The sequence below is a fragment of the Camellia sinensis genome, chromosome 10 (genome assembly GCF_055761805.1).
Source record: "Camellia sinensis isolate YWXY chromosome 10, ASM5576180v1, whole genome shotgun sequence".
NCBI lineage: Eukaryota > Viridiplantae > Streptophyta > Magnoliopsida > Ericales > Theaceae > Camellia > Camellia sinensis.
In genome coordinates, this window is record NC_138970.1 from 119,517,079 (window position 1) to 119,529,167 (window position 12,089).

Consider the following 12,089-nt stretch of genomic DNA (forward strand, 5'->3'; position numbering starts at 1 on the left):
TGAATGACTTTTTTAACAATGGTCAAACATAATGGATTTTATTATTATTATTATTTTTTGTCTCAATTGTCAATTAAACAAATAAAAATAAAAATAATTTTTTTGGCTTAAATAGTTAAGAAGTGACTTTTACTAAAATTAAATAGAAATAAACATTTTTTTTTTCTATCAAAAGTGATAGTTAGTGAAACTTATTTTTTTTATATAATAAAAAAATAAAATGAGAGTTACATGTGATAATTTATCGTTTCAGCAATCCTACATATCCACACTTTTTCACCCACAATGATGTGAGAAAGAAGTTGGGTCCCATGTCATTGAATGCATAGCAAATTAAGAGTTGACACATATGATATTACATCATTGTGAATGCAATTGTGGGTTTTTTTGTGAAACTCAAACATTTTTCTTATTGTTCATGCGAGATATGGAGGATCTTGTTAATTTTTTTAAAAATCTCTCTGGTCAATTAAACAAACTAAAATAAAAAATGAAAAATTTTGGCTCAAATTGCTAAAAAGTGAGTTTTGCTAAAACAAATAAATATAAATGTTATTTTTCTAATAAAAGTGATGGATTGTGAAATATCTTTTTTTATTTAAAAAAAATGAGGGTTATAAGTGATAATTTATTGGTTATCTATAATTATTTTCAGATCAAATAAAAATACCATTCTAAATTTTTTTCTTATCCTTTTTTTTATATAGATACATTTATTTTGTAGAAATTTAACTTTATTATATTTAAATATTTTATTTTAATTTTTAAATTTAAAATATTTTTTGAAAAATCATAATTAAATTATTTTATGCCATTATAAAATATAATTTTTTTAATAACAACTTATTCCATGATCTCTTTTTAAAAAATATTTCTATATGTACCAATTGATATACTAACTAGTGTACCAATTAATGATGTGACATAATTTAAGAGGTTTTCAAAATTTGTAATGTGATTAATGAGTGTGGTCAATAATAACGTTATAATTAGTGTTGGTACATTAGTTAGTATACTAATTGGTGCATGTAGCACCACCGTTTTTTAAAAGGTGTATTTGCTTTTATTTATTAATATTAAAATTTTAATTAATCTTATTATTATTAAAAAAAATAAATTAGCAAGTAATTTTATATATTTGTATATATAATTTTGTTTCAATTGCCTAGGTTATTTGGTTTCTCTGTCAAAGTACATTCAAATTTATTCGATTTTTTTTTTTAATAATTTTACATAGGTTCTCACGAAATTAAAATTATGTCGCAAAATCTTTGAAAATTTGCAAGTTTTACTCGGGTTGTTTTGGTTCAACTCACCCAAATTTACAACTTTAACAGGTGGTTGAAAGTTACATTATTGAAATTGTGACAAAATAAAAATTGATACATAAATTGTGATAAAATTATATAACTTAAATTGTAAGTTTTAATATTTTATTTATTTTCATATTTTACATACAAAAATCTAACTATTTATATTATTTCATATAAATATATTTTATTAATTTTTTCACATCTCGTATATAACATGGGTTTTCACTAATTTTTCTAATTAAAATATATAAAAAAAATTGTTAAATGAAATAAGTGAGGACTGAACATGAGGTTGAAAGAATAAGGGTTGGCTTGGGATGTTCTAAAAAAGTGCACTTTTTGACTTATTGGTGGGTTTGGGTTGGGTTTGATGTGATGTGTTAGAGAGGTGATGTGATTTAAATAAGATGATGTTAGTGACTTTTTGACTTTTTGACTTATTTAGTACATGCCAAACTAGCCCTCAGACTCTTATTATTTGAGGAATCGTTTGATAATCTTCAGTTTTAGTTAAAAAGTTATTATAAGTTGTTATATCACTCTCTTTATTTTTTTATTCATCTATTCGTAAAAAATTAAAAAATTACTAAAATAACATATTTCCAAATAAGGCCAGAGTGTCACTCAATTTATAATTAATATTTTATTTTATTTAAATCGCACACATATGACGTGTACTGCATGATAGTTACCTAAAATCCTCCTCGGCAACCATGAAAAAAATTATTCTGTGCCCCTGAAGCGTCACACGATAGTGCTTTTCACTAATCACAAAATTGTTATATCCCTTATATTCTCCAACTAGCCAATATAAAATGAATAATATTATATGTATTAATTAGTGTACTAATTAATGTATCAATTGATGATGTGATATAATTATAATTTAAGATATTTTTAATATTTGTAATGTTATTAATAAGTAGGGTCAATAGTAATATTATAACTAATATTAATACATTAATTGATTCATGTAGCACTTACTGCCAATGTTTTCAAACTCGAACTGGACCGGCCTTTGGACTGGGAACTGGGCCTTGTTTCGGTCTGGTCAACCCCCTAAACTCAGAGTGGGAGCAAAATCAGTGAAAATCGGTGACCCAAATCGGGTTAGGAGGGTCGGACCGGTCTGTTTTTTTTTGTTTTGTTTTACCTTTTTGTTTATTCTTTTTTCTTTCTTATATATTTATATATATATAAATATAAATATATTTCAAAATTTTGATTAAAAATTCTTATTTCAAGAGGCTCTTCTCATAAGGAAGAAGATTATGAAAGTCTATTTCTATTTATAGAAAAAGATTTTTCAAAGAGAACCTACAAAATTCTACGTGGAATTCAATCAAATTATTTGAAACATATTAATTGGAGGGAGGATTGAAAATTTCATTTCCCTCTAAAATTAAACCTAACATTCAATCAATTTATTTGGAGAGAATGTTTAAAACATTTAATTTCTTTAAAATAAGTGACTTTTTTTTTTTTTTTATCAATTATGACTTTATTAAATATTATTAATAAATACTATGTAACAATTTTTATTTTTATTTAATTATTTATATATACTTTTATTTATTTATAATTTATAATTATATTTTTTAATTATATAATATTAATTATGAGACACAATTCAACTGCTTTGACTCAACTATTAAACGGATAAGCCGCCCACCCGCACTTTTTTCCGGTTCCCTCACGGACCGTTTTGAAAACATTGCTTACCGCTATAAAATTATTAACTCCGCCTCCATCAATCACGACCTAGGACCAACCAGTAACTTCTCCCACCACGGGAGGGTGAGTCAGGGCGGTGAAAAATGAAAAAGTTTGACCTAGATCAGGAATAACTTGAAAACTGAGCCTAATCAAGAAATAGAGAGTGGGGGTGATTGAATCTAATGAGACAAAATGAGCTCCGATCCAAACTCACAGCAACTCCAAGAAGGCAAGTGAAGTCCACCGAGTGTTGAGTCTGAGTCTGAGTCTGAGTCTGAGTCTGGAGTGTCTGGTAATTGGAATGGGGATTAACAGAGAGAAGAGAAGCCCTTCATCTACTACATCCCCTTGTGCCCATCTCAGAGCCGCCTACCACAATTGCTTTAACAGGTCCATGCCCTCCTCCTTTTCTTTCTTTCTTTGATAAAATGTAGAAGTAGGAGTTTCACTTTTATGTTGGTAGGTATCACAATGTGAAATGTGTAAATTAATAAGCGAAATTATATGTATATATGTATCTCTATTTTGAGTACAAAAAAGGGTTTTTTTGTTTGTGTATATGGAAAGCATAAAAGGGTTTTTGTTTTTCTGAATCCCCTTTATGAACAGGTGGTATTCAGAGAAGTTTGTCAAGGGTCATTGGGATAAACAGGAGTGTGTTTCTGAGTGGCAAAATTACAGAAATTGTCTCTTAGTAAGTATGCTGCTGTTTTCCTTCATTTTCTTTCTTCTTTCCTCTTAATAATATTCATGTTTTATTCTTCATAGTTATCAACAAATACAAGTAGGTTCATTTATTTATTTATTTCCTTTCAGCAACATTTGCAGGATAAGCATCTGAGTCGCTTCTTAGAAGCTGAAGAAGGTGTTGTTGATTTGACTGATCAAGCTGATTCTAAGAACCCTGCTGCTGGTGTCTCTAATTGATACATGTTGCGTCTGTAAGACACATTACAAGCTAATTATTTATAGATAGTTCATTTTATATTGTTGATTTGCTTTTATAGTTTGTTTAGCAATGCTCTTCTTGAAAAATACATTTACACTATGTTGAAATGGGTATCAGACGTTAGTCATTTGAGGGGCATTCTGCAGTTAAACCTGTTAAGTTCTATGTATGAATCCACAGTGGGACGTTCTCAGTCCAAGGTGGACAGGACCAGGCTGGGTATAATCTGGTTGTAAAGAAAGAAACTGCCAAAGCGGGGATACATTTTTTGGAATTATAAACTTTGCGTATCTTAAGAGCAAGGTGGAGAGGAGTTTTGAGGTGTAATTGAGTGGGAGGGATGTTGAACTGAAGGCAACATAAGGACAATTGACTTTTGGAATTGTGTGTTTTTGGTATCATATATTTTGTAAGATTCGTTTATACTCCTAATAAATGGAGAAAAAAAAGATATTGTGCAGCATATTGTTTGGAATGTTCTAAATAAGTGCATTTTTTGACTTTTTATGAAATATGGGTTGGGTTTGAATTGATGTAGTAGAGAGGTGATATGACTTAAATAAGATGATGTGACTTAAATAGGATAGTGACTTTTTGACTTTTTTAGGGAATGCTAAACCAAGCCTTTTAGTAAATGGGAAATATAATACAATTTAGAAAATGCAATAATGTGAAGACAATCATTCCTTTATATAAAATGTGTACAACAGTACTAGTGATAAGATTTCTTCTTGGAATATGGCATTTCGTTTCACTACATTAGTCAGTGTGGAAGAGTTTTGTAATACAGGCATTGTTTGGGAAGTTGGCTATTTTAGTAGGTTATTTTAGTTTTTGGCTACTTTAGTAGGCCAAAAATTTTGTATTTGGGAAGATGGTTGGATTTTTTTGTAGTTAGATATGATCTTTGTGAGAGAAAAAGTGAAATAATTATGGGTTTGATGTGACATTTTGTCTTATTGGCTATTTTAGCCTATTTTGTCTTTTTGTGGATTTTAGCCTAAAAAGCCAATGAATAGCCTTTCCCAAACAGGGTCATAATGGATCCTTAATTGTTTCCCATGATTCAATAAAAAAAGAAATTTGAAAAAAAAAAGGGATGTTGAAAGGTAATCATGAGATTCATGATTTGATTCATACAATTTGATATGAGTTTTGACTAAAATGACTCGAATTGTGTTGTTCAATCGGAAATTGAGTAAACCCCCTTCCCCTTGGGCTAATCTCCTCCCCCTTCCCTTTCCTCCACCTTGAACCAATTGGCACTGTCCAACCCCCAACCTAATTGAGAGCCAAACTCTTCTAACCTACCCACTCCACTGATGACGGCATAACCACCGCCATTAGACTGAAAGTTCCACTAGAAAGTCAAAAAAAAAAAAAAAAACTGTTATTAAGCTTGGAGAGTGCCAATTTGTTCAAGGTAGAGGAAAGAGAAAGGGAAGGGGAAGGGGGTTGGGGTTAGCTACTGGGAGAGGTTGGGGTTGGGGTTGGGGTTGGGGAAGGCACTGGTGCAGGTGGAGGAAAAGAGGAGGGCAGTGGAAAAGGGGGTGGAGGAAAGTATATTTTTGTGAAATGTTTTTACTCAAAATGATTTTCTATATATATATATTATTGGAAGTTTTTTGATTGAATGTTTTTAACTGAATGAAATTACAACTTTCACCCTTATAGTTCTACCTAGATTTTGCTTTGGTTCCTATTGTTTCAATTTGAACAATATTAATCCTGAACTCAAGTTTAGTTTCAACATGGTTATTTTGTTCAAATTGGACATTAAAATTCATGATTTTTTAACGTGTGCCAATCACATGAGGAGTACGCATAGAAAAAATTGATATTAAAATTTATGATTTTTTAACACGCGTCAATCACGTGAGTACATAGAAAAAATGATGGCAATTTGGATGGAAGGACCAAATTGAAGTTTAACTTAAAAGAGGAGGGCGACAAAAGTGAAGCTGAGTCAAATTACAATTGTGAAAAGTGTAATTTACCCTTTTAAAAAAAATTACATGGACCAAAAAGTCCAAAAAGTCCAGGGAGGCGCAGGTGAAGTGCTTGAAGCCACGCACGGTGAAACAAGTTGAAGAAGGTGCGCGACTTAGCTAGGCAAACAAAGTCGCAAATCGCGCGACTGTTTGCGATTTTTTTTTTTTTTTGATTGAATTTAACGGTTGATATTGTGTTTTTAAAGGCCTTAATCAGAGAGGATTAGAACTCTAAGCTATACTATTCGATACCCAGCCTCAAATCGATTCAAAATGCCTTAATCAATTCGAAAGAAAGAAGAAATCTTGCGGTGTCTCTTCTCTTCCCTTCGGTTCGTCTAGTCTCGTCTTTGGACCAGGTGAGTTCTTCTTTTGCTTCTTCTTCTTCTTCTTCTTCGCTACTTGGGTTCTTCTTCTTCAACTCTTTTTTGGGTACATCTTCGACTTGCTCTCTGTTTTTTTTCTTCTCCCCCGTCGCTGCTGCTTCTATTTTTTTTTTATTGTTGCTTCTTTTTTTTTTAATATTAGTTAAATTTTTTTTTTTCTTTCTTTAATACTGTGTTATGTTCTTGAAGCTTCTTGAAATGTTAAAGGCTTATATTAGTATTTGTTGTATATTTCTGTTTTGGATGTTTGGGGTTTATGGGGTTTTTTTTTGGTTGAATGTGGATTATTGTACCTTTGAAAATTAGAATGCTATGTAATATGCACTTTTATGGCTTTGAGAATTATTCTATAATTTGCCTTAGTTGTTTATTTATTTTTAAATTGTCTTAGTACTAACATGCTATGAATAATTTAATTTATCTATTTTTTACTATCATTGTGCGCCTTACTTCAATAAAGCCCACGTCTCGCCTTGTGCCTTGCGCCTAGGCCCGAAGAGACCTTCGGTGCCTTAGTGCGCTTTGAGCCTTTAAAAACATTGGCCAGGATACATTTGTAAAAAAATTATTTTTTAAATTATTAGTTGTGAGTTACACATAAACTCGAGAATGTTGAGAAACTATACTGTCATTTATAATGCACAATACTAATATTTAAGAATTAGGAATTAATTTAAGCCATTAGCTAGTTTATTTCTTAAATTTCAATAGGTTTTACAAATATTTTGTTTCAATATCAAGTCCATTATGTTTATATCACAATAGTAGACTAATCCATATGAATTTGTCCATGTGCTTTTCCCTTTTACACTAGTAAAAATTGTTGTATGTAAGTTTACTTATTTATTTATTGATATTTAATTCTACTATTGTTATAATCACTTGTTAATCTTTACTTTCTATGCAATTATATGGGACATGCATGATACAATAAGGCCTCATTTGGGAACAAGCTATTTTAGTAATTTTTTAAATTTTTACGAAAATGTGTGCAGCAAAGTAGAGGGAGTGATGTGATAACTTATAGTGACTTTGTGCCTTTTGGCTTTTTGGCTAAAACATATAGTTGCCAAACGAGGCCTAAGGATATGACAATTTGACAAATTCTATTCACTATGTTCTTGTAAAGAGTTAAGCAATATTGGAAATATATTATTGTATTTATCCTCACAATTAATATATGTTATAATATTATGCAATAAATTCTATAATTTTAATCTTGTAAAACGAGTAATATGTGATTTGGAGTATCTGATACTTCAAAAATAAGTTTCTGATACGTCAGAATTAATGAAAATGTAGTTAAGAAGTATCCGATACTTTTGATATGTATCCGAGAGTATCAATATCCGACCCGAATACGTCTCCCTTTTAGAAGTATCTGTGCTTCATAGGTAGGTGGTAGTGAACTAACACACATATATGTAAGAAAGAGAGCAAATGAGAGAGTGATAAAGAGAGAAATATTGAGTTATTTAACCTCCAAATAGGCAAAAATGGTGAAAAATAATGGAGAGGGTGTGTGGTTTCTAGCAGTATGTACGTGAGATGTGTAACTGTGTGAGCAGCAGTGAGCCCTAAGCATTTGTAGTGGGTGGTGGGGGAAACATTAGAGAGGTGAGAGAGAAGAGAGCTATGAAGCACGGGTATGGGTACGATACGGGTACGTCAATACGGCAAAATCTAAAAAAGATAAGATACGGGTATGGTTGGGATACGTTAATAAATTTTTTAGTTTTTATAATTTATAATTTGAGATTCAATCTACAAATCAAAGTTCAATACCAAAACTAAAAGGAGAAATTACAAAATCAAAAGAGAAATCATAGTTCAACAATACCAATACCAATACCAATACCAATACCAAGTTTACAAGCTATTTTAATACCATTAAATATGAGAAATTACAAAATAAAGTTTCATTCCAAAAGCAAACTAAGCAAATTTAATAACTTGAAGTTTTTTTTTCATTTCCATCAATTTCATCATTGCATAATACATCTTTCATCTCTGACACATCAAGTAAAGGATTTGCAATTTCAAATAAATAGGAACTCTCTAATAAATTAAACATATCCTTACTAAACGTATCCTAACTAATGTCCCATAGCTTGGTGTTCTCTCAATGTACCCATGAAGTACCCATGGAGTATCCATCTGTCAAAGAATGTATAAAAAGTACCCAGTATGTATTTTGAGTACCCGGTACGCATGCAACCCTATCGGTACGAGTACCAGTCCTCGATCTGAGTATGAAAACATTTTCGGAGTACCCATGCTTCATAGGAAGAGAGTGGTATTTAGGAGAAAGAAAAATTAGAATATTAAATATGTATAATCATAAGTTGATACATATGGTGTTCTACATATAAAATTATACTACATAATGTGGATTATGTATATAAGGTATTCTCTATGTTACCTGGAACGTGGATCGTTCCGGTATATGGAACGGCAATGGAAATGTGATACACTACATGCTTTAAAATGTGACACAATAAGGGTAGACTAGTATATATTACACTTAAGAATTTAAGGTACTTCTAGAATAATTTTCTTTTAACTATTAGGCATCCAACAAATTTTTTTTTTTTTCCTTTTCATTTTTAATATTTTTGTCTTGTCAAAACTTAACTCATTTTAGATTTTGGTTCATCATATTTGATTTTTTTTCCTCCTAAAGTAACATTTAAGGAAGTATATTGGAAAAAACTTTTGAGAGTGCTTTGGATCACTAAATTTACTATTTTGGAACGGAAGCGTACCATATTTCGGAACATGCGTATCAATACGTAATTCGCTAGGATATTAGTGTTTTTGGTAACACAGAGTATTCTCCCTCAGGTGAGCTCCCTCCCCCTTCCCTTTTCCTTTATCTTGAGCCAATTGGCACTTTCCACCCTACTCCACCCCTCCTAGCCTACCCACTCCACCGGCAACGGCAACGACAACAATACAACACCCCCAGCAAACTGAAAAGTGCCACTAAAAATCAAAAAAACATCATTGGGTTTTGGTAACTCTGATTGTTTGTAATGAATTTGATTTTTTTAGAAATAAAATGGTTCTAAATGTTGAGTGGTGGTGGAGTAACACATATGTATATATGTATGTGTGTGTATATATATAGATAGAGAGGGCAATGAGAGAGTGATGGAGAGATATTGTGTTCTTAACCTCTCGATAGGCAAAATGGTGAAAGATTCAACTTCAAACAAATCTAAGGTGGTGTGTTTAATGAAGTTCTTAAGTTTTGATTGATCTTTGGCCTTGTATGTTTGATGTTTGGGATAGAACTTGTGAGGAAGAGACCCTATACTGGAGAGGGTCTGCATTGTGGTGGTGGTGGGCTTTAGGAGACAGAAAATTAGAATATTTGTATAATTATACATACACGCATATGGTATTGTACATGTAAAATTATACTACATAATGTACATTATGTATATAATTAATGCTCCTTATTATAAGTCACATGTCTTGCATGTGGTCATTGTCCATCCAATAATTGGACCGTAGTTACTAATTGGGTCACATTGGGACAAATCAAGGACCAAATTGGGGGAAAACTTCTGAAGGACCAAAGCGGGAATTGGATCATACTTTGGGGTGCAAAGTGTAATTTACCCTTCTAATTATTATGGTGATGGATCTTTAATAGGAGGGAAAAGGCAATAGCAAATTCATTCTTTGAAAACTTATGTCCCTTTCAACTAAAATTATACTAATGGTTTATTAAATTATTCTTAATGTATGTATATATGCTTCTAGTTACAAAAGTGCCAAAAACAATCAACTTATCATATTGGGTATCATATTGTGCATAGGTACATGATTTCAGAACATAAGTTAGATAATATTAGCAATACCTACTAATTTACCCTGTAAACATATTGTATAACATATTAAGGTACGATGATGCTGAAATTTGAGGATTCACTATTACATGACAACAATGATTTAAAATGACAAGGAAGCCATTTGGACACCAATGAGAATATGCAGCCAATCTGAAAATACTTAAAAAGCGTTGGATGGTGATGAATGGCACAAAAAATACCATGCTTGAGCACGTTGTTCTGGTTGTTGCCTTACTATGATCAATTACATGTCAACTTCCTCCTTTTCGGCATTTTTTTTTTCTTTTCTTTTTCCTTTGATTTATTTATGGCTTTGTTGCATTGGACACTTCACTATCCATTGAATTTAATGTATGATTTTAACATCGTTTGTTTGTTATTCGAAAATTTGAAATATGTCTTCCTTCATTACAATCTGTGTGTGTTTGTGCGTCTCTGTATGTGTTCATTTTCCTTGCTTTTGTTGGAGATGGATTATCTTTGAAATCTTTCATATAGGCACTGGTTGTAGCGCAAGATTAGCTTTACTGATGCCACCCAATTGTGTATTATGTCTGATAATACACTCGAATGTTCTTAATTTTTTCTTTCCTTATCCTTTCTTTTTCCTATTTCTTGTTGTTAAGATTTGCCACTTCCTTCTCTACTGGCACATTTTTATGGACTTGCAAAGTTGATTAATGAAGGTTGACGAAGCAATATGGTTCTACGAAATTTAGAAGTGAGGTGCACTTGTGGAAGTTTCACAAACTTGTTCATGTTTGGTCATCTTATACGACAGTTGGGTCTATATTATATTCACATAATTTGTAGTAGCCCTGCATAGTTAATATTTGCTAGCATTACAAGCTTTTGTTAAAATATACTTGAGTGTCATGGTTTAGGATATATGGTAGCACTTTTGTGAAACATTGTTCATGTTATGTTATGATGCAAAAACATAGGATAAAATCTTTGTTTGAACTTTTGGGTCAGGCTTCCACACCTTCATCGTGCGTAGTTGCAGGGAGCAATCAAGAATATCATTCATTTGCTGGTTTCACTTTTCTGGATAATTGACAAATCACGGTTGCTGCTGACAGCATAAAATCTTTGTTTGAACATTTGGGTCTGGCTTTCACACCTTCATCATGCGTATGTGGGGAGTAATCAAGAATATCATTCATTTGCCAAAGTGGAAAAAACTATAAATACGATTACTGAATTATCATGGACATTATGCTTTATCCCTTTCTGAGTTGCAAATCCATCCCTCTAAGATTATCTCCACTCATTCTCAAAATGGAAATATGCCAAAACTATAAGTTGGTATGCTACAATGTCAAAATGTCTAATTTTGGCAATGTTTCTTTACTGATAATTGTTTATTTATGTCTATTGGATCTCTCACAACCAGACTGTGGATCCAAACCCTCCTTAGGTGAGCTGAGTTGGCATAAATGACATTGCCAAACATTATGCCAAATTTGGTGCAATGTCATTTTCTGGCAAAGCTCTTTTAGCATTCCACTAGAAAGGTTTTTAAAGTGAAGCTACTATATTTTGAGTGTAACGCTATTTTAACAACTCATTGGAGTTCCTCTAACCTTGTAATTTTCTATAATTCTCACAATTTAATACCAATAGCAAGGGTAATCCTATGCAAACTAACAAATTTTATAAATTATTCTCACATGAATGGTTTCTATCATATTATTTCAGTGGATTCTATTCATGCCAATGAGCAATAAAAATGAATGAGATTTGTTAAATGGATTTTTTTTTTCAACAGTGAGACCTTTTTATCTGTGCCCTCTCACAATAAGAAGCCAACTTTACTTTTTCAGCATTCTCCGTGCAGCCGGGAGAGAAGAACAGCTGCTGCAGTTGGATAT

General features: G+C 31.7%; 1 protein-coding gene across 10 annotated transcripts; it reads left to right on the forward strand.

The window, feature by feature from the left end:
- The first annotated feature begins 3,036 nt into the window (after positions 1-3,036).
- Positions 3,037-11,878, forward strand: LOC114322497 (protein phosphatase). Of its 10 annotated transcripts, none has more exons than XR_014342520.1 (5): positions 3,042-3,419; positions 3,639-3,723; positions 3,858-3,970; positions 6,176-6,328; positions 10,902-11,178. XR_014342520.1 is itself a non-coding variant. In XM_028269814.2 (4 exons), the coding sequence occupies exons 1-3, from the start codon at positions 3,331-3,333 to the stop codon at positions 3,954-3,956; spliced, it is 285 nt and encodes a 94-aa protein (XP_028125615.2). In that variant the 5' UTR covers positions 3,037-3,330; the 3' UTR covers positions 3,957-3,970; positions 11,191-11,878. The 10 variants fall into 10 exon arrangements, 6 of the variants coding, with proteins under 6 accessions (XP_028125615.2, XP_028125620.2, XP_028125618.2 ...); XR_003650763.2 differs by lacking the exon at positions 10,902-11,178 and adding an exon at positions 11,191-11,878 and having other exon boundaries at positions 3,072-3,419; positions 3,846-3,970; XR_014342519.1 differs by lacking the exon at positions 10,902-11,178 and adding an exon at positions 11,191-11,878 and having other exon boundaries at positions 3,072-3,419.
- The last annotated feature ends 211 nt before the right edge of the window (positions 11,879-12,089 follow it).

Bases quoted from the DNA above. Each gene is read 5' to 3' on its own strand.
- LOC114322497 (XM_028269814.2), top strand. From the start codon at position 3,331: ATGGGGATTAACAGAGAGAAGAGAAGCCCTTCATCTACTACATCCCCT. The intron at 3,420-3,638 runs GTCCATGCCCTC...CTTTATGAACAG, and splicing joins TACCACAATTGCTTTAACAG to GTGGTATTCAGAGAAGTTTG. The intron at 3,724-3,845 runs GTAAGTATGCTG...ATTTCCTTTCAG, and splicing joins ATTACAGAAATTGTCTCTTA to CAACATTTGCAGGATAAGCA.